This window comes from Melanerpes formicivorus, unplaced genomic scaffold (genome assembly GCF_026170545.1).
Source record: "Melanerpes formicivorus ecotype bairdi unplaced genomic scaffold, bMelFor1.0.p_v2 SCAF_8, whole genome shotgun sequence".
NCBI classification, from domain to species: Eukaryota; Metazoa; Chordata; class Aves; order Piciformes; family Picidae; genus Melanerpes; species Melanerpes formicivorus.
This window is the reverse complement of record NW_027142360.1, coordinates 4193422-4219629: the sequence shown is the minus strand read 5'-3', so window position 1 is coordinate 4219629 and position 26208 is coordinate 4193422. Positions and strand designations below refer to the sequence as shown.

Here is a 26208-nt window from a genome sequence, read left to right as displayed (position 1 = left end):
AGCTGACAGTGCATGTATTCTGATCAGCTCTCACATGGCCTGTGGCCCCTGGGGAAGCTACAATAAGGTCAAGCCACTCCCTCCTGGACGTGTGGTGTGTACCTCCATGCTGCTATAAGGTGTGTGCACTCCTCCATCAGGCTGGATCCCGTGTCTTGATCCCAGGAAATGGCAGAATGAGTCACTGCAGCTGGCTAATGGAACAGCAGCTACAAATACTGCTGCCTGAGATGGCTGCTTGCTCTTCTGGATTCACTGCCCAACTCAAAGAAGCCTAAACAGTGCCTGTGAGACCTTGCAAACATCCTACCACCTACACAGAATCATCTATCTGTCCATCTCCCTGAGCAAATGAATACAACCCATAGTGGGTGCCCCATAGCAAGGATACTGCCCACTGATGGAAGAGTGCAGGGAAAGACAGGGAGAAGTAGCCAGAGCTGATGGAGCATTATCAGCCTTCATGCCACTCTCTAGGACTGTGGTGGGTTGAAATTACCCTCCAACTAATTTGGAGGAACTACCCCCCAGAATAAATTGCCAGACTACCTCAGAAGGTTTTGGAAGCAACTGGAGCTCTACTTACAAGAAAACTACAATCTAGAAATATGAAATGCCATCAATATGTACAAAATACACAATAGATGTATTCTACATGTATTTACCATTTATAAACAACACAGAAGCTCCTCAGATCCCCTGGATGGATCTAGGGGACCTGTTCACCTCCTTCCCCACCCACTCCCTCCCTCCTTCCCATTACCTCACACAGCAGTCAAAACAGAGATCCCCTGGCAAGGCCATGGAAGAGAGAGAGAGAAAAGTTGCAAGCAGAAGTGACAGGAGAAGAAAAGCGAGGATAGAGAGCTGCTTATGTCTCTTCTCTATATCCCATTAGCAAGACAATGAATTATATAGACCATATTGGCTTTCTTTTGTTTGCAATGGTAATTGATTTTACTTTCAGTCTTTGCAGTCAGGACCTAGGCTAAAGTTCCACCTTCAAACTGTAGCAAGGACTGCACAATTCGCTCGATAAAACACCTGGCAGAGGAAGATCTGGCAAGCAGATTGCTGGGGCTTAAGGCACACACACAAACACACTGCAGTTGTATTTTTAAGGGTGAACCCCACATCCCTAAAAGTCTGAGTTCACCAAAACCAATCCAGCTGTTTTGTTTTGTTTTTTCCTTCTGTAGTAAGTGGGCAAATGCTGCCCTCAGCTCAGTGTAAGTGCCACAATGCAAGAGAGACAGATGCTCAGCCCCTCCCTGGTGTTGCCCCTGACAGGGCAGGACTTGGGAGGTCTCAGCTGCCAGTCTCATCTGAACTGAGAATCACACTCTGTTATTGTTAAAGCAGACTGAAAATAAAAAGGCCAGACTAAATTATTTTTAAGATCTCAAGGTTTTTAAAGCAGTCTTATGACTTTTAAGGGATCTGACTCATGCTACTTGAATGCTTGAATTTGGCAGCAGCAGAGGGAGTACAGCAAGATTTAGCATACACCAATTTACTGCTAAAAGCCTTCAAATGTGTGGGAAAGGGCATGGAGTGCTTCTCTAGTGATTTGCCAGGAAAGTGGGACATGGGCCCCAGCCCTTCTTCTCCAGGAGGGCTGCCATCCAGCTTGCCTCTTCCATGTAAGTTACCACACAAAACCCCAGCAAAGCTGCCCCAGATGCAGCAAAACCTCTTCCCAAAGGCAAATATGGGTGGGTGAGGACAGGGCTGTTTCCAGTGGCAGCAGCCATAGCTCTCCAGACCATTTGCTTGGCTTTTTCATCACTCAGGGACAGGTACTGCTGTCAGCCTGCAGGGCTGCCCAGGGAGGGCTCCTTCAAGGGATACTGGTGAGCTGCTGCCTGCAGCTTTGGCCTCCCCAAGGCTCCAGGTTCTCTGGGTGTGATCAGGCGCCAGCTCTGGCCCCCTGTGTAAAATTTCAGGCTGCACAGTGACTTATGGATTCACCTGAACTCCTGGATTTCAGCTTCTATGCCAGCAAGGGCAGAGCCCCTTATTCCTAATTGTCACTGTCTCTGCAAGCTAGCCATGCCACATTCCTGATGACCACACCACAGCTTCTGCACACTCATGTAAGAGCTTAGATGCCTTCAAAGGGAAGTTTCAGTGGCATTTTTTCTATAGTAGAAAACATCTCCCAAACTACACCTCACAACAGCTTCCATAGGCCACCCAGGACCTCTATTACCAACAAACCCTAAAGTCCCAGCCTGCCCTTACAAAGATTTTCTTAAAGCACACTCAGAGTAGAAGTGCACAATTACCCTGTGCTATAACATGTGCTAGCATGGGCTCTGCAACCCCTCCCACTCTGCTCAGCTGAAACACCTTGCCTCAGTCCTGGGAGGGGAACCTTCTAGAACAAGAAGACAGTTCAGTGCATGGCACATTTGCTTCTCTGCCTAATGGGGAGGTGATCCACCAGATGATGGCTATATTTTGCAAAAGGAGGCTGCCATCTCACTTCCCTTTGGACACCATGCTTCACATGAGTTTATTCATCTGCAGGCAATGCTGCTGCTTTCCCGAGCTCATGGGTTCAGCTTGCTGCCTGATGAGAGTTCACTCAGAATCATAGACTCACAAAAGAAATTCAAGATAATTGAGTATTCAGTTCTGCTTGGTAACCCTTTGAAGAGAAAGAGAGCAATTGCATCTTGTCTACCTGGGATTTACCTCCCCTTCCCCCCTCCCTCCCCAGGTAGCATCAGCTTCCACCAGAGAGACCTGCTCATATAGCAAGGCCTTATTAAAAAGTTCATAGCAGGCATACAAAATATATTTGGTATTGCATTCTGTTGACTTCCATTTAAAACTGCTCTAAAAAAGTATTTTTTCCTACAGTGCTCAAACCACCACAGCTTTTTCCACCACGTGGAAAGGCCAGAAAACAAATTCAGTACAAAAAATGTGCTTAAACCTAAGTTACTTTTTTTGTTGTTGTTGTTTCCCTTTTCTTTTCAATCCCTGCAGTGCTAATAGATTAAATCAAATCTTTATATCAGAGAGAGGACATTACAAAAAAATAAATGGGGCCTGACTGCTTACTCCAGTGTAAATCATTGGGAATTCCATTAAAGCAAACAGAACTGTACAGGTGTAAAATGGGCTTAGGGAACAAAATGTCAGTCTCAGTATTTCCATGCTGTTCCTTTCACAAACTGACATCATCATACCCTTGTCAAGTTCTGTTCTCATTTGCACTGAGGTAAATCTGTAATAAGTGACAACAACACTGCTGCCCCTTGTTGCCCACATAAAGTAGTTGTAAGTGAATAAATAGTGACAGGCAGCAGCAACACAACAGCAACTGCACAGCCATGGCAGGCTGTTCACAGACACACTGCACTACGAGTACCAGCTCTACCTCAGCTTTCAACTGGTATCTTACCATTTTAACTCTATGTCTGCACAGCGCTCACTCACATGGCATGTAGGTGTGAGTTTCCCTGTCAATAATTCCACATAGTCATAGTCCACCTTCATTGCTTGCATTTCTCCACAGAACAATAGAACCAGAATCCAGGGAATTTACAACAGCCTAAGACAATAAGACACCAGACACCCCTGGCTTTCAACCTCTGCCACAAGTTCACTAAAGCTATTGTGTGGAGCACATCATTAGCAAGGACTCTCTGGTCAGCTTTGGAATTCCAAGCAGACATCCTCAAGGCCACTGCTAATCAGAGGCAAGCCGCTGGCAGAGTTAGCCGCACGTAGGACCTCACCTCTCTACTTCAAGACGCATTCCCTCACGCTTTTTCCTCCTGAGTTCTCTGCGGCGTTCAAAGTCATCATCCATGGTGGGTGTTCAACTGTTCAGAGCTCTGGAGAGATCCAAATCTAAAAAGGGAGAGGATCACTTAGACATGAAAGAAAGAAAGAAAGAAAGGAAGGAAGGAAGAGAGAAACCACAAGGGGTGCATTTAACCGAGTGCGCTGAGCTTTGGTTTGCTTTCTTAACTCCGCTGCAACTGTTTTCCTTTGCCATCAAAAAAAATTTTAACTTCCTCAGTATTGTTGAGATAAACAAGATTAATTAAATGCCTTGTAGGATAAACATAGCCCATGCCTGCCCCTTTTAGTTTCCTAGTCCAAATTAAATCAGCATGCTTTAAGTGAGGGCTGTATACATCTGCTAGCCACAGACCAGCTATCTGTGTAACGCTGCAGGTCTTTGCTACGAATAAAAGCAACAGTTCAGCAGGATTTTTCACTGCAAACTTCCAATTTTCAACTGGAAGCACAATAAAGCCGCATGGCTAATGAAAAGCCTTGCAAAGTTAGTCCTCATTTGCCCGTTCCTACCCCCTCTTCAAAAGCAAAAATAAAAGGAAAAGAGAAAAGGAAAAAAAAACCAACAAAAAAAAAGGAAAAAAAGAAAGAAAGGAAAAGAGAAAAGAAAAGGAGAAAAACAGAGGAGGAAAGCGAGCTGCAGCTTTTAAATACCACCCAGGAGGAGCCAAACTATGTATAAATCCTGCTCAAAGAATCAGAAGGAGCAATATTTATTGTTATTTTTTTTAGTTTAATCCACACATTCTCCCCGTGCCCTACCTTTTTTTCTTTATGATTTAGTCCATGAAATATTTCCCCCTTTACAGTTCTTCATCCACAAAACTTTTCCAGCCTTGGTTTATATCCCATCAAGCCGAGTATCACAGAACTCCCCTGCAGCCCCCAAACCAAAAATGACTACCAGAAAAGGGAAAGCTGTTCTCTTTTTGTCCCTGCTTTGTTTACAGAGCTGTCAGTGGTTAGTTAAACTCTGCCTGGAATCTGGCATTTAAGGCCTGCTCTAAGATTGTTTCCTGTGCAGGGCTGGAGGCCTCAGCTTCCTCTGCAATCCTAGCCTAGGCGCTGCACTCAGAGGATTTCCACCGCCACCCCCCACCCCCCCAAAAAAAAATAATCCCCACTTTTCCAGCCCCTTAGCACAAGACCAGCTATTTACACCACAGATACAGACTGAAGTTCTCCAAGGTGGCTTATGAACTGCCTTAATTTCAGGGAAACAAAGCAAAGGTGCCTCTGTAAACTGTTTGAATCTCTGGGTTTTGCAGATGTGGATCTGTCTCCCGGCTTTCTATTCCTGCCCACCGGCACAGCCTCCAAGCACCCTCCCACTGGCAACAGCAAAGCCTCTCATGACTTAAGGGAATCCAGAGAGGGTTGGTTTTGTTGTGGGTTGGGTTTTTCTTTTTCTGCTCTCTCTTTTGAATTAAAACAGTGCTGAGGGTAGGGGTTTTGTGAAGGTTATTTTATTAGTTTACTTTTCCTGAGGGTGTTTTTCTTTCTGATTTGTTCCTGGATTGTGGGATTCAAGGATTTAACATTTTCTTCTTCTTCTTTTTTTTTTTTTCCCTAGAGGTTCAAAGGGAATGCTGATTTTGTAAATCTAATAGTGACTTTATAATTGCTGCTGCTGCCTTCTTCTTCTTCTTTTTTCTTTTTAATGCACAATTAGATGATATCTATAAAAAGTAGGCTGTAACATCATAATTTATTGGTTTTGTTCAAGTCTTGTGTTTCTTTACCCTCACCAGTGCATACCTCTCAATGAACACACACCAGCACATCTGCCTTTTCCCCCCAAGAAGTGTTTTCATCTCAGCCTACATGTGCAGCTAAACCCTGCCTCAGTTTCTTTCCTAGAGGGCCTGTGAGTTGCAGGACTGATGTGGTGCCTGGGAGAGGAATGATGCACTACAGAGGGCATAGTTTCAAAGTTTCATAGTTTCATTCAGGGTTGGAAGGGACCACAAGGATCATCTAGTTCCAACCCCCTTGCCATGGGCAGGGACACCCCACACTAGATCAGGCTGGACAGAGCCTCATCCAGCCTGGGCTTAAACACCCCCAGGGACGGGGCCTCGACCACCTCCCTGGACAACCCATTCCAGGGTCTCACCACTCTCATGGTGAAGAACCTCCTTCTCACATCTAGCCTGAATCTCCCCACCTCCAGCTTCATTCCATTCCCCCTAGTTCTATCACTACCTGAGATCCTGAGTTTCTCTGCACAGAGCTGGTTTTACAGTCAGCTGATGCCTCAGGTGCTAGAATTGGGAATCCCAAAGGTTCTTTTTTCTCCCACTCTGCCTCCCCAAAGAGACATTCTTTGACATCTGGTTTAGTTGCACATTCACTACTTCCTACTCAGCCAGGAGATATTCAAAGCGGAGCTCAACAGGGCTCTGGGCAGCCTGATCTAGATGAGGATGTCCCTGCTGACTGCAGAGGGGGTTGGACTGGAAGACCTTTGGAGATCCCTTTTGGCCTCGACCATTCTATGATTCTATGATCCCAGTGATTGGCACATGTTTATAGATGTCAGAGGAATGGAACTGGTCAGAGTTTCAGACATCTACTTCTATTTGCTATATACAAAGATTTCCTTTTCTTTAATATTTATTGATGACTTCTGGGTTAATTGATTGGGAAAAAAAAGCATACCTGAAAGTAAACTGAAGAATAAAACTGAGACATCAAAACCTTTCCCATTACAGTTCCAAAGCCAAAATGTATAGGTTTAAAACAAAACCAAGTAAGTTTCTTAATTACTTTTGATTTGAGACCATTTCCTTAGGGACAGTTTTTCCTCTTTTCAGTAAAAATGAATTGATTGATTTTTTTTTTTTAGTCTGACATCAAATTATTAAAAATGTAATGGGATGGTTAAAAAAAATTAAAATAGAGGATGCAACCAGAAAGTGAAAAAAAATATCCTTTGCACACCTGGGAAGGCCACTCAAAGAGACATCTTCCCATTTGAAGGCCAACGGTATCCTGGCCTGGAATAGGAATAGTGTGGCCAGCAGGAGCAGGGAAGTCATTGTGCCCTGTGCTCAGCACTGGATAGGCCACACCTTGAGTCCTGTGTCCAGTTCTGGGCCCCTCAGTTTAAGAAGGACATTGAGACTCTTGAACATGTCCAGAGAAGGGCAACAAGGCTGGGGAGAGGCCTTGAACACAGCCCTGTGAGAAGAGGCTGAGGGAGCTGGGATTGTTTAGCCTGGAGAAGAGGAGGCTCAGGGGAGACCTCATTGCCCTCTACAACTACCTGAAGGGAGGTTGTAGCCAGGTGGGGGATGGTCTCTTCTCCCAGGCAACCAGCACCAGACCAAAAGGACACAGTCTCAAGCTGTGCCAGGGGAAGTTTAGGCTGGAGGTGAGGAGAAAGTTCTTCCCAGAGAGAGTTGTTAGCCATTTGAATGTGCTGCCCAGGGAGGTGGTGGAGTCCCTGTCCCTGGAGGTGTTCAAAAAAGGATTGGACATGGCATTTGGTTCAGTCATCAGCAAGTTTGCAGATGACACCAAGTTAGGAGCAGATGTTAGTCAGTTAGAGGGTGGAAAGGCTCTGCAGAGGGACCTTGACTGACTGGGCAGATAGGCAGAGTCCAATGGGATGGCATTCAACAAGTCCAAGTGCCGAGTGCTGCACTTTGGCCATGGCACCCCCATGCAGAGCTACAGGCTGGGGTCACAGTGGCTGAGAGCTGCCAAACAGAGAGGGACCTGGGGGTGCTGATCGACAGCCACCTAAACATGAGCCAGCAGTGTGCCCAGGTGGCCAGGAGGGCCAATGGCATCCTGGCCTGCATTAGGAATAGTGTGGCCAGCAGGAGCAGGGAAGTCATTGTGCCCTGTACTCTGCATTGGTTAGGCCGCACCTTGAGTCCTGTGTCCAGTTCTGGGCCCCTCAGTTTAAGAAGGACATCGAAACACTTGAAGGTGTCCAGAGAAGGGCAACAAGGCTGGGAAGAGGCGTTGAACACAAGCCCTGTGAGGAGAGGCTGAGGGAGCTGGGATTGTTTAGCCTGGAGAAGAGGAGGCTCAGGGGAGACCCCATTGCCCTCTACAACTACCTGAAAGGTGGTTGTAGCCAAGAGGGGGTTGGTCTCTTCTCCCAGGCAACCAGCACCAGAACAAGGGGACACAGTCTCAAGCTGTGCCAGGGGAGGTTTAGAATCGAGGTGAGGAGAAAGTTCTTCACCAAGCGAGTCATTAGCCATTGGAATGTGCTGCCCAGGGAGGTGGTGGAGTCACCATCCCTGGAGGCGTTCAAGAGGGGATTGGATGTGGCACTTGGTGCCATGGTCTAGTCGTGGGGTCTGTGTTGATAGGTTGGACTCAATGATCCTCGAGGTCTCTTCCAACCTTAGTTATACTGTGATACTGTGATGGTTTAGTAGTCATGAGGTGTTGGGTGACAGGTTGGACTTGATGATCTCTGAGGTCTTTTCCAACCTTATTGATTCTGTGACTGTATGATTTGGCTCAGAAGGCATGTGTTGACTGGAGTGGAGATAGGTGGAGTGTTATGTTTTGGTCTGAGATGTTTCACTTGTGAACATGTGTCATTAAAAAAACCTCAAACAAAACCAATTGAGAAAAAGCAGCATCAAAATGCGCTTGCTCTCAGAAAGGATTTGCAGAAAATACTTCAAATAACTGGCACCTTCTTCTCTAAGCAAAGTAATTGTGGGATCTTCTGAGGGGCAAGAACACTCAGAGAAGCTCTGATTTTATACTCTTTTTCCAGATCTAGGAAATATTTTTAGAGAACTTGGTGTTTATTGATCTTCAGAGGCTGAAAAAGGGGGGGGTTGGGGGGGGGAGAGCATTTTGGAGAAGATGCCGAACAGCACACCAAACAGAGTAGCTGACATCTTCAACTGGAACTTCTAGCTGATGACTGTCTTGTTTTTTTGCACTGATATGCTTTTGCTAACTAAAGGTTGTGTTGTTTGACCTGACCTCCATTACCCAAGTGCCTTCCTCATTTTTGAAAAAGGGCTTTGGCTTGCAGGTCGCCTGAATGCCACAGAGTGGCTGAGCCTCAGCCTCTTGAGAGTGAGACACTGTACTCTAATAAACCCTAGACATCTATCCAAGGCATCCACCCATCTGATGTTTACTGAACAACAGAAAAGCACCCAGTAGATGGAGAAATGTTCACCAGGGAACTTCTGCAGACTGATGTTGAATTTCACCTACTCTCTTGGGAAGGAAAGAGAGGAAGACGAACAGAAATAGTTCTGTGCTATTATTATCCTCTTCATCTTTCCTCTTGAGGAAGAGAGCTTGAACTTCTGGAGATGAGAGATGATGCTGAGAATCATGTAGGAAGGGAAATGGTAGAGGACTTGGCTGGAACATTTGGAGAGGGCATGGGGTACACATAAGTGCACATTGTCTGCAGCTTGCTGGAGGGAAGGAGTGTACCTTAGGAGATATGGAGATATGGAAGGGGCCTCAACCACCTCCCTGGGCAACTTGTTCATGTGTTCCACCACCCTCATGGTAAAGAGCCTGTTCCTAACATCCAATCTAAATCTGCACCCCTCTAGTTTGAAGCCATTGCCCCTCATTCTGTCACTGTAGGCTTTTGTAAACAGTCTCCACCCTTCAGGTAGCCCGCTTTGTAGCGGTTGGACTGGATGACCTTTGGAGGTCCCTTCCAACCCAGACCATTCTATGATTCTATGAAAAGCAGTACCAGTATCTCTCTCTTTTTCATCTCTGCACTTCACATAATGCTATGAATTTCAGTAGACTGTGGTTTACTGTGAAAATTTGTTGAGTTTTTAATTGTCTTGCTAGAAAGCAAGGGTTAGGAACTGGCTGGATGGCCGAACCCAGAGAGTGGTGGTGAATGGTGCCACATCCAGCTGGCGGCCAGTCACTAGTGGAGTCCCCCAGGGATCAGTGCTGGGCCCCATCCTCTTTAACATCTTTATTGATGATCTGGATGAGGGCATTGAGTCTATCATCAGTAAATGTGCTGATGACACCAAGCTGGGGGCAGGAGTTGATCTGCTGGAGGGTAGAGAGGCTCTGCAGAGAGACCTCGACAGGCTGGACAGATGGGCAGAGTCCAAGGGCAGGAGACTGAACACATCCAAGTGCCAGGTTCTGCACATTGGCCACAACAACCCCATGCAGTGCTACAGGCTGGGGTCAGAGTAGCTGGAGAGCAGCCAGGCAGAGAGGGACCTGGGGGTGCTGGTTGATGGTAGGATGAACATGAGCCTGCAGTGTGCCCAGGCGGCCAGGAGGGCCAATGGCATCCTGGCCTGCATTAAGAACAGCGTGGCCAGCAGGAACAGGGAGGTCATTCTGCCCCTGTACACTGCACTGGTTAGGTCACACCTCGAGTCCTGTGTCCAGTTCTGGGCCCCTCAGTTTAGGAAGGAGGTTGACTTGCTGGAACATGTCCAGAGAAGGGCAACAAAGTTAGTGAGGGGTTTGGAACACAAGCCCTATGAGGAGAGACTGAGGGAGCTGGGGTTGTTTAGCCTGGAGAAGAGGAGGCTCAGGGGTGACCTTATTGCTCTCTACAACTACCTGAAGGGAGGTTGTGGACAGGCAGAGGTTGGTCTCTTCTCCCAGGCAGCCAGCACCAGAACAAGAGGACACAGTCTCAGGCTGCGCCAGGGGAAGTTCAGGCTGGAGGTCAGGAGGAAGTTTTACACAGAGAGAGTGATTGCCCATTGGAATGTACTGCCCGGGAAGGTGGTGGAGTCACCGTCACTGGAGGTGTTCAGGAGGAGACTTGACAGGGTGCTTGGTGCCATGGGTTAGTTGATTAGGTGGTGTTGGATGATAGGTTGGATGCGATGATCTTGAAGGTCTCTTCCAACCTGGTTTATTCTATTCTATTCTATTCTATTCTATTCAAGGGCAGCCATATTTCATCCCTCCTGTTACAAAACACAGATATGCAAATCCCACTACTCTGTTATGCTTCATTGCATGAGAGAATTTTAAATTCTGTCATCTTTCAGCTTTCTTCAAGGTGGAAAATCAGAGGAATGCACAAGAATTGCAAATATAGGGCAAAATATTTTAGTAGCAATTAATGAGAATATGCTTTTTGAAAACAAACAAATTGGTTAGGTAGAAATTCACCCAGAGCCACGGCATAATAACCTCCTGCTCTGGCTCATATTTAAGACTATCCTCACCTTGTCCCCAGCACTGATTTCAGAGACCACTAAGCACCCAGGTGTCCTTAAAAACAGATGAGCTACATTGGTAATAAGCAGGTGAAAGTGCAAACTGCCACTCAGGCTTTTGACAAACAGAAATGCCTTTCTTTCAGGATCTGCCAGCCACCTTCTCACTACACTGAATGAACTCCCAGACTGCAATGTTTATGTTGAATCTCTGCACCAGGTTCAACCTGGTTGAGCCAAGAAACTTCAGGCCAGAGCATATTCCCTAATATAGCCACAGCTGGTGACAGCATTGTGCAAGCACACACCACCTTGCTTCCCTCCCGGTACAATGAAACAATTGCAGATTTCCTCTTGCTGACCTTAAGACCAGAAAAGTCTGAAAGTCAATGTTTGTTTCTCTGGAATCCTGGAATCATTAAGGTTGGAAGAGACCTTTAAGATCATCAAGTCCAACCATTAACCCAGCACTGCCAGGTCACCACTAAACCATGTTCCTTGGCACCACACCTCTAAGGCTCTAAAACCCCTCCAGGGATGACGATTTTACCACTGCCCAGGGCAACCTGGTCCATGGCAATCCATGATAACCTCAACAATCCTCAAAAGGAAGAAATTGTTCTTCATGTCCAATCTAAACCTGGCACAACTTGAGGCCATTTCCTCTTGTCCTATCCCTTGCTCCTTGGGAAAAGAGACCACCACCCATCTGGTTCCAGCTTCCTTTCAGGGAGTTGTTGAGAGCCAGAAGGTCTCCCCTCAGCCTCCTTTTCTCCAGGCTGAATAACCCCAGTTCCCTCAGCTGCTCCTTACAAGACTTGTTCTCCAGACCCTTCACCAGCTTCATTGCCCTTTTCTGGACGTGTTCCAGGACCTCAATGTCCTTCCTGGAGACTTAGTGGCCCAAAACTGAGCCTAGCATTGGAGATGTGGCCTTGGCAGTGGGATTCTGATGTGTGACAAGTTACTTTTATACCACTAAGCTGCAAAAAGACAAGGTTCACTTGGTCCTGTCCACTACATCTAACTGAAACATTGCGGTAGTTTTAGGCTATGCTTTTAAAATGTGCCCCTGACTGCCCATGCAAGAGAGCATGGCTCAGAACTCTCACCAGATCCCCTTCTCAACAGCTCCTTCCTTAATAATACTGCCTTATTTTTCCTTAATTCTTCCTTAACAATAAGGGCAGAAGGTAACTTCATTTACCTGAAGGGGTACTGAAAAGCCCATATCCTACAGAGATGGGCTGAACAAAGGTCATCAAGGGAAATTCCAAACCTTTCCTACAGAGGGGTAGATAAAGGAAAAGCTTCTATGTCCAACCACACAGAGGTTTTCCACATCCATGCAGCTGGACCTCTGAGTTCTGACCTGTCCTTACTGCAAGATCAGGAGCTAACACAAGACTTTGTTACGCTCTCAGTGCTCTTTTTTCCTTCCCCCAGTACTCCCACAAAAAGGATCAAATTCCTCATTAAAGCATGACATAAAGTGAGACTGCAGGCAGTTTTGTGAGTTGCACTGCGTCAGTCCAGTATGCACATTTGTATCCAGTTGTCCCAAAGCCCTGGTGTGGAGGTGTGGACCTTTCAAATGTCAATAAAGGACTAGTAGTCACTGAGAATCATGAAGAATGTTTTGCTTCAGCTGGCTACATGTGCTGACATCCACTGTATTCCCAGGACTACCGTTGCTTGTTCTTTCTACCTCCTCCACCTTGGAAGTAAAGCCAGAACCTCTTCACTGCCCCTTTGCCAGTTGAGAGGCACTCAGGAAGCAAAAGTCAAGTGTGACTTGTTTGATGTGGCACTCATGTCATGTGGGCATGACAAGCATTCTACTGCAATATCTGGGGGAATTGAAGTTCCTTTATCTGTCTTCACTCATATCCATGGTCTAATTCAGCACTAGGAAAAGAGTATTAGAGAGCAGAGTATCACAGAGGTGTTAGCAAACACCCGGCGTGCTGCTGCTGACACTCCTAAGCAGGCAGCAGTAGAGGCCATCACCTCAGAGCCAGCTGGTTGCAATGGAAAGTCCCCGTTTGTCTCCTGGGAAGGCTGAGTGTGAGTATGACATTTCCACTCCTCCTACTTCTCTCCTCATCTTTCTCCTACTGCACATTGACATAAGTGCCTGGCAGAACTTTCTCTTGACCTTTGGATTTGCATATAGTGGTCCCAATCTCAGTGACATTTGCCTATCATTTTCCATTAGCAGGAAAAGGAAGACACAAGACATAGCTGGAAGCTGCTGGCACAGTCACTGGTTCTCATGCTAGAAGGACTGACCCTTGACTCTCTCCTTTAAGTGTCCTCTGAAATATTTCAAATATGTTGTCCCCAAAGATCAGAAGATACTGAAACATTATTTGTATACAGACTAGAGCTGAAATCTTGATCTTGTTGAAATCCCTGGCAGACTTCCCAGAGACTTCAGTCAGGACTGGATTCCACTCTCACAGGTCAAACTCATCTAATATATGCTCCAAAACTTCAGTGAGCTACCCTGCCTGTCAGAAATTGGTGTGATCTCAGATTAGGCCACTATCATCTACTTCACCCTCTCATACCTTTGTTCACATTCACGTAAAAGCAGAATGACTTCTATTTGTCCAGTGCTTACTTATTTTCACTCAGATACAGAGGACAGCTGAAAATGTGATTGACCTTTACTACTCTTTAAGTGAAGATATTCCAGGTAATGACAAGGAGGTCTCCACCTCAAAGGACAAAGCACACAGAAATCAAAGGAATTCTGTAAGTCATAGTATCATAGTATCATAGTATCATTCAGGGTTGGAAGGGACCACAAGGATCATCTAGTTCCAACCCCCCTGCCAGGGGCAGGGACACCCCACACTAGATCAGCCTGCCCAGAGCCTCAGCCAGCCTGGGCTTAAACACCTCCAGGGACGGGGCCCCAACCACCTCCATGGCAACCCATTCCAGGGTTTCACCACTCTCATGGGGAAGAACCTCCTCCTCACCTCCAGCCTGAATCTCCCCACCTCCAGCTTCATTCCATTCCCCCTAGTCCTATCACTACCTGAGATCCTGAGCAGTCCCTCCCCAGCCTTCCTGTAGGCCCCCTTCAGATACTGGAAGGCCACAATTAGGTCACCTCAGAGCCTTCTCTTCCCCAGACTGAACAGCCCCAACTCCTTCAGTCTGTCCTCATAGGAGAGGTGCTCCAGCCCTCTGATCATCCTTGTGGCCCTTCTCTGGACACGTTCCAGCACCTCCACATCCCTCTTGTATCCAATCAGTCTGTGCCTTTAAAGGCATAGGGAAAAGGAAAAAGGACTTATTCTTGCCAATGCCCTCTCATTTGACTTCACATCCTCTGGAGAGTGAGCCTCATGTTAGCTCTGCTGCCAGATGTCACACATGCACTGCATGCCCTGACCCTGTCAGCCCCCTCTCTGAAGGAAAAGGCATAGCAGCAACTGTGTCTAGTGGAATGGAATGGAATGGAATGGAATGGAATGGAATGGAATGGAATGGAATGGAATGGAATGGAATGGAATGGAATGGAATGGGATGGAATGGAATGGGATGGAATGGAATGGAATGGGATGGGATAGGATAGGATAGGATAGAATAGAATAGAATAGAATAGAATAGAATAGAATAGAATAGAATAGAATAGAATAGAATAGAATTAACCAGGTTGGAAAAGACCTTCCAGATTATCAAGTCCAACATATCACCCAACACCATCTAATCAACTAAACCACGGCACCAAGCACCCCATCCAGTCTCTTCCTAAACACCTCCAGTGATGGTGACTCCACCACCTTCATGGGCAGCACATTCCAATGGCCAATCTCTTCTTCAGTGAAGAACTTCTTCCTAACCTCCAGCCTAAATCTCCCCTGGCACAGCTTGAGACTGTGTCCTCTTGTTCTGGTGCAGTTGCCTGATTGTGCATTAGGACAGACATTGTAGTGACACAAGCATCAACCAGGACAGTAACCAGATGGGAAAAGGACAGAGTCTAAGCCTGAGCTGGAACTAGGCACAGCAGAGGCACAGCTTTGGTCCAAAATGCCCACAGGAGCTGAGGACCATGCACCAAATGCTAATCACCATGATACTGTTATTTCTCCATGTGCAAAAGCAGAGTGAGCCCAGGGGGATAGGTACCGCTGCAGTAGTGTGAAGCAGGCCAAGGCATGGGAGCAGAACTTATATTGAGGGCTGCTGCCTAATGGAATTAATCACCCAATGAGGCAGGAATGGTAGGAAACAGGGCACTCTGTTGTCCATCATCAAGATCATGGGACAGATCCTTTTAGAAGCTCTGCTACAGCATGTTTAGGACAGAGAGGTAATTTGAGACAGCCAGTATGGCTGCACCAGGGGCAAGCTCTGCCTCACCAGCCTGGTGGCTTTCTACAGTGGTGTGACTACATCAGCAGACAAAAGAAGACCAAGTGATGTCTGCCTAGACTTCTGTAAAGCCCTTGACACAGTCACCCACAGTGTCCTTCTCTCTAAACTGGAGAGTTATGGATTTGATGGGTTGTCTGTTCAGTGGAATTGGTTGGATGGTCACATCCAAAGCATAGTGGACAATGGCCTCGACATCCAGATGGAGACAAGTGACCAGTGGTGCCCCTCAGGGGTCTGTGATGGGACCAGTGCTGTTCAATATCTTCATCAGTGATGTAGACAGCAAGACTGACTGCCCCCTCAGCAAGTTTGCTAATGATACCAAATGTAGATTTAGGTTGGACAGGAAGTTCTTTACAGTAAGGGCAAGGAAATGCTGAAACAGGTTGCCCAGGGAGATAGTGAAGGCCTCACACCTGGAGATATTCAAGGTCAAATTTTATGGGGCCTTGGGCAACCTAATCTAGTTAAAGATGTCCCTGCTGACTGCAGGGGGGCTGGACAAGCTGACCTTTGAGGGACTTTTCCAACCCAGTGCATTCTATGAATCTATGATCCTATGACAAGCAAAGGCTTGCACTAAGAGCAGCAGCCACAGCTAAGGCAGTTGACAGAGAGGCTAAGAGCAGGGCAGGCATCAGCTAGGGAAGTTGTTGCTTTGTCCACATGCAGGAGCATTTGCCAAAACTGTCAAAGAAGTCAGCAGTAGCAGTGCTCTCCTTGCTCATCTTTCCACTAGAGAGAAGGGCTTCCCGTTCAACACAGGAAGGTGGTCAGATGGGAAATATCTGCCTCTCTGACTTCTGCTACTCTCTCCTGCAGCTCTCATTTGCTACTTCCTTCCTTCTTCTCTTACCCTTGCACCACCTTCATGCTCACATGCAACATTTCAACAGTATATTGTCTGAACTTATTTGTGTCTAAGTAGGTTTTATGAACATTTTTAGCACTCTATTCACACTTTCACCTGCATCTCTTAGCTCCTAAATTAAAAAGCTATTTAAAATAGTAAAACACTTGAGCAAGCCTACGGTAAGGTTCCAACAGCAACATTCACTCAGCCAGGCTTACGACTCCATGTGTTTTCAGGAGCACATCTCAAAATACAAAATCATGATGTATTAAGCTACATAGTCAGTCATTAAAAGAAAAAAAAACAAGTAACAGAAAATACTATGAAGACACAATGCAGCCAGCTTACTGTGGCTTCAGTTTTGTCTTTTCAACCCTTTTTCTTTTCCTTGTTTAAACATGCAGCCCTAGGAACTAGCTCAGCCTAGTGCTGAGCACCACAAACTCTAGTGGGAGTTGAGGGATGTCTGTTGCTAGCTCTGCCAAACCTGTAATAAGCAAAAATAACAAACTTTAGTCTCCATCTCTGAAGTTTTCAAGAAATAAGAAATGCTGCTAAAAAAAAAAGCCCTAAACTTCTTTGGTTGCTGATATTAGCAGTTGTGATACAAGAGACACTAATTGTTTTGAGCCCAGCCTGCTCCTGGGGGAAATGATAGAATCATAGAATCAATAAGGTTGGAAAAGACCTCAGAGATCATCAAGTCCAACCTGTCACCCAACACCTCATGACTACTAAACCATGGCACCAAGTGCCACATCCAATCCTTTTTTGAACACCACCAGGGATGGTGACTCCACCACTTTCCTGGGCAGCACATTCCAATGGCTTACAACTCTCTCTGGGAAGAACTTTCTCCTCACCTCCAGCCTAAACTTCCCCTGGCACAGCTTGAGGCTGTGTCTTCTTGTTCTGCTGCTGGTTGCCTGGGAGAAGAGACCAACCCCCACCTGGCTACAACCTCCTTTCAGGTAGTTGCAGATGGCAAGAAGGTCTCCCCTGAGCCTCCTCTTCTCCAGGCTAAACAACCCCAGCTCCCTCAGCCTCTCCTTATAGGGCTTGTGCTCGAGACCTCTCCCCAGCCTCATCTCTGGACATGATAATGTTCAAGGTCTTGCCTGGTGCTCTTGTCTTCAATTAATTGATCTTCCCTCCCAGTACCTGTGCACTTACTGTGCTCAGACAAAATGTGTGTCACTGCAACAGATAGATTGCAGCTGAAAGTCCACTTACTCAATGGGGTGGAATTCCACCAGGTAGGGATCCAGCTGCAGAAATTGCTAATAAGGTTTTCCAGCTCACACCTTTTAAAGACATCTTTAGAAATGAAACCCAGACTATTTTCTGCCAAGCACCTATATTAATTTATCACTAATAAGCAGCAATTTCTGTGTCATCTGGCTGAAAAATCAAAGCATGAGCTCAGTGCCAGCTTTAACAAGGTAAAGCAGGGCAGCAAGAATAAAAACCTTTTGACAGGATGACTTGAACAGGGCACTGCACAATGCAACCCCTTGAACCATTTGCCATATTTGCAGTTCACATCATCAACCCTCCTTTATGCTGAATTTAGCTGCTAGCAAGGAAACTCTACCACAACAACACTGCTAAACCAGAAGACCCAACAAGAGTGAGGCTTTCTTACAACAAAAAGAAATTATAGGCAAGGTGACACACAGTACTTATTGCCAGAAAATTGCAATAGCAATGCACTGGAACATCAGTAGTGTGGTATTCAACCATGTTTTGCTCGTGGGGGGGAACAGAATCACCAAAACTTTGATCAGTCTGCCTCAGAGTCATTCAAACAAGATAGGTGAGGCCTGACAGTGTCACATAGCATAGCCAGCACGGTGAGGGAGGTGATTCTCCCCCTCTACTCTGCTCTGGTGAGACCCTACCTATTGCATCCAGTTCTGGAGCCCCTACTACAGATAGGATCTGGAGGTGTTGGAGCGGGTCCAGAGAAAGGCCATGAGTATGAGCAGAGAGCTGGAGCTGCTCTCCTGTGAGCATAGACTGAGGGAGTTGGGGCCGTTCAGTCTGGAGGAGGCTCTGAGGAGACCTTCCTGTGGCCTTCCAGTATCTGAAGGGGGCTACAAGAAAGCTGGGGAGGGACTTTTTAGGGTGTCAGGGAGTGATGGGACATGGGGAAATGTAGCAAAACTAGAAATGGGTAGATTCAGGTTGGATGTTAGGATGCATCTGTATACCATCACACCAAGCCAGGTGAAAAAACAAAAGCATGAGCACTTACAGTCATAAGAAACACAAATGCAATATACTCTACAGCTCAAGAAAGCTGAGGAGGGACATCTTAGGGTGTTAGGTAGTGATAGGACTAGGGGGAATGGATCCAAACTAGAGGAGGAGAGATTTAGATTTAGATTTAGATTTAGATTTAGATTTAGATTTAGATTTAGATTTAGATTTAGATTTAGATTCTTCCCCAGGAGGGTGGTGAGAGACTGGCACAGGTTGCCCAGGGAGGCAGTAGAAGATTCATCCCTGGAGGTTTTGAAGGCCAGGCTGGATGTGGCTGTGAGCAACCTGACGTAGTGTGAGGTGTCCCTGCCCATGGCAGGGGGCTTGGAACTGGATGATCCTTGAGGTCCCTTCCAACCCTAACAATTCTATGACTCTAAAATAAATAAATGTTGAACTCAGCCTTCAACTCTTCTGACTTCTTCAAAATTAAGTAAGCACAAATAACCACTTATGAGTGACATGTGTACGAAGGCCTCCTGACAGTGTATGCTTGACAGCTCTACAGATCTGATTGCTCTTCTTGAGAGGACTAGAATGAGAAAGACAACCCCTGCAAGGATAATTAAATATCTGGGGAAAAAAAAAAAATCATTAGGAAGGCAAGAGAGTAGAGTCAAGAGTAAGAAAAGAGGTCTGAGAAAATAAACAGACTACTAGATGTACAGAGAAGGACCAAACTAAAATCCCAGATCATAATGCTTGCAAATCTGGAGAATTTTTACAATCCATACCCCAGAGAAAAATCCTGAAAATAGCTTGCACCCTTAAGGTGAACAAAGAATATAAAAGCCAGACCTGAAACTCATAAATAACCACAAGTAAACTATCCAGATTTTTATTACTTATTTTTCAGTGCTTATCTGGACCAAATAAAGGCTTTACAACTTGCAAATACTGACAACTGTCACCTCAGATATTACTAAGAGATTCCCTAAATACAGAAGACAGGCTGTTCTGCAGTTAAATCTTTTCTTCTTTGCTTTTTCGGTGCAGAACACAAAGTGTAAAAGTTATACAGCTGACACTGCACATCAAGTTTGTACTTGGTTGCATATATACCTTCAGACCAAGACAGGTGAAAAGAACAAAAGCACGAGCACTTACAGTCATAGGAAACACAAATGCAATACATTCTACACCTCCTAGCACTGAAACGTGTCCAGAGAAGGGCCATGAGGATGATCAGAGGGCTGGAGCTGCTCTGCTATGAGCACAGACTGAGAGAGTTCGGGTTGTTCAGTCTGGAGAGGAGAAGGTTCCCAGGAGACCTAATTGTGGCCTCCCAGTATCTGAAGGGTGCTACAAGAAAGCTGGGGAGGGACATCTTAGGGTGTTGGGTAGTGATAGGACTGGGGGGAAGGGATGCAAGCCAGAGGAGGGAAGATTTAGATTAGACATTAGGAAGAAGTTCTTCCCCATGAGGGTGGTGAGGCACTGGAACAGGTTGCCCAGGGAGGTGGTGAAAGCCTCAACCCTGGAGGTTTGTAAGGCCAGGCTGGATGTGGATCTGGGCAACCTGATACGGGGTGAGGTGTTCCTGCCCGTGGCAGGGGGGGTTGGGACTAGACGATCCTTGAGGTCCCTTCCAACCTTGACAATTCTGTGAAGTAATAGGACTTGCCAGACACTCCAGATAAAAATCCATATCAAGGTGTCACTAATTTATCTCCTGGCTAAGGAGCGCCAGAGAAGGCACAAACAAAAATGGTACCACAGATGACATTAGAAAATCTGTGCCAAAAGCCAAGTATTTGGATAGGGAAGAGATGTGATTGGAAAGTCTGAAGGATGTGCAAGTCCCTCCCAGAGCACATGTGCCTTTGCTGCCATTTTAAGTTCACATTATTTTGGTATTTACATTAAAAAGCAGACAGAAATACCTCTGGAGATGACTAAGCAGTTTCTTGAGTTATATGAAGTATCAAAAAACACAGCCTTGCCAGTTTATTAATACTGAAGTTTCTACAACTTAATGTGAACTCGCTTCCAAGAACCACATAGGTCTCCTTAAATTATGTGTAGCAAGAAGGCTGTGCTGTGCCAGCTGGCAGATTAAACAAGCCATTAAAGTATCCTCCTACTGAATTTAAAGGATTGTTTTTCATCTTTTCCTTCTCTATTCTTCTGCATCCAGATGTATTATTTAGGGAATATTTTCCAGTCCCAGTAAGAAAAGTAAAAGAAATGCCCTTGGCATTTAATGAGTTTTTCCTCCGATGTCGTCTCCTGCTGCACTTGGAATTTATTCCATTACTGTATGGCTTGCAATGGTCTCAGAATACCTCTGACTACATGCAAAGAGAGGGAAAGTGTGTTTAGTGTAGGTATGTGCTTCATTCAAAAGCAGATACAGCCTGGGGTGATTGATCTCAGTACATGATTCTGTTCAAATCATCATTTTCCTGGCATACTACCTCACAACCCATGCTCCGCAGCCTCGCGTGCAGGAGACCAGCACTGTTACCTGTATGCTACAGCTGAGAAAGCAAAGCATGCTAGGAGTGTGCCTAGAGCATGTTGGCAGAGAAGCTCACTTCTCTGCAGCCCCTGCAGGACCTCAATAACAAGAGAATAACTAACTAACTAAAGAGTGGTACAATGCCTGTGCATTCACAGAATAGGTATATCGTATCATATCATCATATCATATATCATATATCATATCATATCATATCATATCATATCATATCATATCATATCATATCATATCATACCATTCAGTCTGGTGAAAAGAAGGCTCCCAGGTGACCTAATTGTGGCCTTCCAGTATCTGAAGGGGGCCTACAAGAAGGCTGGGGAGGGACTGCTCAGGATCTCAGGCAGTGATAGGACTAGGGGGAATGGAATGAAGCTGGAGGTGGGGAGATTCAGGCTAGATGTGAGGAGGGGGTTCTTCACCATGAGAGTGGTGAAACCCTGGAATGGGTTGTCCAGGGAGGTGGTTGAGGCCTCGTCCCTGGAGGTGTTTAAGCCCAGGCTGGATGAGGCTCTGGCCAGCCTGATCTAGTGTGGAGTGTCCCTGCCCATGGCAGGGGGGTTGGAACTAGATGATCCTTGTGGTCCCTTCCCACCCTGACTGATACTAGGATACTATGATACTATCATATCATATCATTCAGCATATCATTTTTCCTTCAGAGTTTCAAATGCTTGTTTTGAACTTTGTAAAAATTATCAGAACTTCATGACCTAGTAGTACTCAAGGGAGAAATGAGTCTAGAATAGAATAGAATAGAATAGAATAGAATAGAATAGAATAGAATAGAATAGAATAGAATAGAATAGAATAGACCAGGTTGGAAGAGACCTTCAAGATCATCGCATCCAACCCATCATCCAACACCACCTAATCAACTAAATCATGCAACCAAGCACCCCATCAAGTCTCCTCCTAAACACCTCCAGTGATGGTGACTCCACCACCTCCCTGGGCAGCACATTCCAATGGGCAATCAGTCCCAGTGTCACTTATAACAATGTAAGAGTAACTCAGATAAAAATGCCCTCCAGATAAAACCTCCAAATTTTTGGAGTTGTATCTGCTCCCTGTGGCCACTTCTGACTGAGTGGAACTACAGGTAGCTGAAGGAGGAGCATTGGCTTCTGAAGTGCCTGGAAAATAGTTTTATAATAATAGAATAGAAAAAAAAAACACCCTAACAGTATTTGAGTTCCTGGCTAGTAAAATGTGTGCAGTCCCATAAACGTGCTACTGAAGTAGAAAACAAAAAGTCCTTAAAACCAAGTGTAGGCACACAGCCAGAGGCTGAGATAGCTGGCTTGGAGCTTGATCATGGCTCACTAGAAGCACCTCATTCCCCAGGAGCAAGAAGTCCCTCCAGTCTCCTCTGAGAGGGGATTTAATAAATGTCTATAAATCTCTGAGGGCTGGGGGTCAAGAGGGAGGGGACAGGCACTGCTCAGCTGCACCGTGGGATAGGACAAGGAGTATATATACCACAGCACAGGAGGTTCCACCTCAACACAAGGAGTAACTTCTTCACTTTGAGGGTCACAGAGCACTGGAACAGGCTGCCCAAAGGGGGTTGTGGAGTCTCCTTCTGGAGTCTCCTCTGGAGACTTTCCAGACCCATCTGGACGCATTCTTGTGTGACCTGTGCTGGATTCTATAGTCCTGCTCTGGCAGGGGGGTTGAACTCAATGATTTTTGGAGATCCCTTCCTGCCCCTAACATCCTGTGTTCCTGTCTGGTCCCCACAGGGTGAAGAGACCTTTCATTCCAGGCAGACTCAGCAACTGCCTTAGCTCACGCAGCAGCTTCAGAATTTGGCTTGGAGCTTGAATTGCCCAAATTGCTCTGTGGGTCACTACCATTAGAATAGAATAATAATAGAATAAACCAGGTTGGAAGAGACCTTCAAGATCATCGTGTCCAACCTATCACCCAACACCACCTAATCAACTAAACCATGGCACCAAGCATCCTATCAAGCCTCCTCCTGAACACCTCCAATGATGGTGACTCCACCACGCCCTCAGGCAGCACATTCCAATGGGCAATCACTCTCTCTGTGTAGAATTTCTTCCTAACCTCCAGCCTAAACCTCCCCTGGTGCAGCCTGAGACTGTGTCCTCTTGTTCTGGTCCCGATTATCTGCCCCCTTCTTAAGGGAGCAGTTTAATTGATGACCGTACGAAGCTAAAGTGTAAGAACTGCATTTTGCCTGTATTCTTTGTTCCTGATACCCAGGATGGGTAAGAGGACTCCCTTGCTCAGCTAGCAGTCAGGATTCATTAGAGCTTTTACGATGATTCTTTCTGCTGTGCAGCTATCTGATGAATCTCAGATGTTTAAATAGCATCGAACAGTGCCCCGTTGACCTCGCTGAGTACAGTTGGAGGGAAAGGAAGGTAATTTTCCTCCATGCAATGCTAAAAATGCGTCTCCACTACAGCACAGATGCAGGGGGATAAAGGAACTCCAGAGGGATTAAAATATTTTTAGATTCATTTGGAAGAAGGCCACATTGTGTGAAGCCTGGTTAGTTTGGGCCTTTGCAATTCCATGCCATATAAACAAACCCATTTCAACTACATTTGTCAGAAGGAATGCTTTAGGTATTCAAAAAAAAAAACACCCAAAAAACAACATGAAAATGTATTCCCCAAAGTAGCTGTAACTCAAATGACCTCCAATTCTGTATTCTCTCCTTACTGCCTAAAGAACAAACATATGTACAACATATCCCAGCCAGAGCTTTGTGCCGTTGCTGCATGATTCATACTGCTTGAAAATTAAGTCATTTAAATACAGTGATTCTGGCTCCCTAAAGCAAGATTTTTCCAGACTGAAGTGAGGCTAGATCTCATTGGGTTTGGAGCCAGCTCCCATACCTTGAATAAGACCAGTGCTGAGAGACCGTTGCTGTGTGGAAGGAAGTAAAAGGAGAAAGAAATTTGAACAGAAGAGACAGGAAAAGAGTGGGAAAGAAAAGAACCTGCGTTACAGAATCACAGAAACATTCAGCCTGGAAAAGACCCTCAGGATCACCAAGTCCAACCCAGAACCCTGCTCTACGAGGTTTACCTCTGAGCCATATCTCCTAGCACCACACCTAAACAACATTTAAACATATCCAGGGTTGGTGACTCCCATCCAATGCCTGACCACTCTTGCTTTGAAAAAAAAGTGTCCCAATGTCCAGTCTAAACCTACCCAGTCTCAGTTTGAGGCCCTTCCCTCTTGTTCTGTCACTAATTACCTGTGAGAAGAGACCAACCTCTCCACAACCTCCTTTCAGATAGCTGTAGAGAGCCATGAGGTCTCCCCTCAGCCTCCTCTTTTTCCAACTAACCAGCCCCATATCTTCAACACAGTTGTATGAGGACTAGTGCAGCTTGCTGGTAGAAGCAAGTCCTTGATGTTTACTCGCTTTCAGTGTCAACTTTGCCTCTTTTTACTCACACAGACTGAAGTGGTTTTCTGCAGAGTCTTCCAGAGACAAGTCACAGAGTGTGGGGCTAAATAATCATTAAAATTAAACAGCTCCTGGACCTCATAAATAAATCAAGCTGATAAAAAGTGGTGTGAGGGTAGCAGTGAACCAGCCAGAGGGGTAACAGCAGGAAACACAGAGTGTGTCATTTCGCATGAATGGCATCTACAAAGCAGCAGGCACCTAAAGACACGTAACTTATCATAAACACTAAATCCCAGAGGATTAGCCTCCTGTCTGCCACATGGAGAAAATACCTCCCTAGCAATTCTCCTCAAGTTCTGGAAATGGCACCCAAAGTATTTGACCATAACTCTGTCACTGCGCAAATTCTTCTCCCCTCAGAGGATGAGGCAGATGTCCCAGCCAAAGACAATATACTGTCTGCTCTCCCTCCAATACCCAAAGGAGCAACATCACTTTTGTACTGAATAGAAGCGTCTTGGAGAAGAACATGGCATCTCAATTGCAGTTCAGAACAATACAGCTCAACAGTTTAGAATATCAAATAGGTGAAAATGTCACTGTCATGATGAGGGAATGCACTTTCAAAGAAAGAAAGGAAAGATGATGATCAAATTCTAGGCTTTGAGGGCTAGTATCTTTCACAGGCTCACAGGATGTCAGGGGTTGGAAAGGGCCTCCAGAGATCATCAAATCCAACACCCCTGCCAGAGCAGAACCACAGAATCCAGTACAAGTCACACAGGAACACATCCAGATGGGTCTGGAAAATCTTCAGAGAAGGAGGCTCCACAACCTCTGTGGGCAGCCTGCTCCAGTGCTCTGTGACCCTCACAGTGAAGAACTTCCTCACGTTGAGGTGGAACCTCCTGTGCTGTGGTTTACATCCATTGCCCCTTGTCCTATCACAGGGTGCAAGTGAGCAGAGCCTGTCCCCTCCCTCTTGGCCCCCAGCCCTCAGGTATTTACAAACATTTATTAAATCCCCTCTCATTCTTCTCTTCAGACTAACCATTCCCAGGGCTCTCAGCCTCTCCTCCCCAGGCAGTGCTCCAGTCCCTTCATCATCCTTGTAGCCCTCCCTTGGACTCTTTCCAGCAGATCCCTGTCCCTCTTGAACTGGGGAGCCCAGAGCTGGATGCAATATCCCAGGTGAGGTCTCACTAGGGCAGAGTAGAAAGGGAGAGGAACCTCCCTGGATCTGCTAGACACACTCCTCTTAATGCACCCCAGGATACCATTTGCCCTCTTGGCCACAAGGGCACATTGCTGACTCATGGATAACTTATTATCCACCAGGACTCCCAGATTCTTCTCCATGGGGCTCTCCTCTTGCTGGAGTTACTATGAGATGTTCTGAATATATTTCAGGAGGCTGTGACAGTTCTAACATTCTGGCTGCCAAAGTCTTCTGCAGCTATCATGCATTGGATAGCACTTCATTTGCTTGTCAAATGCTACTGGGTTAAGTCTGTTTCCTCTTGATGGTTACTGCACATCAGAGATAAACATGTTCTCCATCTCCTGCATGTTTTCACTCTGATTGCACCCGTAGCCATCTCTGCGCTCCCATGTTCAGCCTGGATGCATGAATGGAAGGGATACATTAAGCTCCCTTTGGACACACTCCAGGTTTTCAGGGATATAACCACACACAGAAAGCTGGCCAGGGGGATATTTTTACATCAATGAAAAATCACTTCAGGATATAGAACTTTTTGTAGTTGAGTTGAGCTCATTGAATGTCATGTATGGACCTTTCTTTGTTGACATACTGCTCTAC

At 45.9% G+C, this 26208-nt stretch overlaps 1 protein-coding gene across 12 annotated transcripts in view; it reads right to left on the bottom strand.

Annotated features, from left to right (window-relative positions):
- The window catches only part of CALD1 (caldesmon 1), a 265740-nt gene that overhangs the window by 135132 nt on the left and 104400 nt on the right, over nucleotides 1-26208 (bottom strand). For 10 of the 12 annotated variants that reach the window (XM_068141859.1, XM_068141855.1, XM_068141860.1 and 7 more), the window contains exon 3: nucleotides 3753-3867. The exons of 1 other annotated variant lie outside the window; for it this stretch is intronic. In XM_068141859.1, coding sequence (XP_067997960.1) covers nucleotides 3753-3826 — 74 coding nt within the window. In that variant the 5' untranslated portion in view covers nucleotides 3827-3867. Of the gene's footprint in view, nucleotides 1-3752; nucleotides 3868-4581; nucleotides 4792-26208 lie in introns of those variants that run through there. One more of the 12 variants, XM_068141856.1, reaches the window with a different exon arrangement.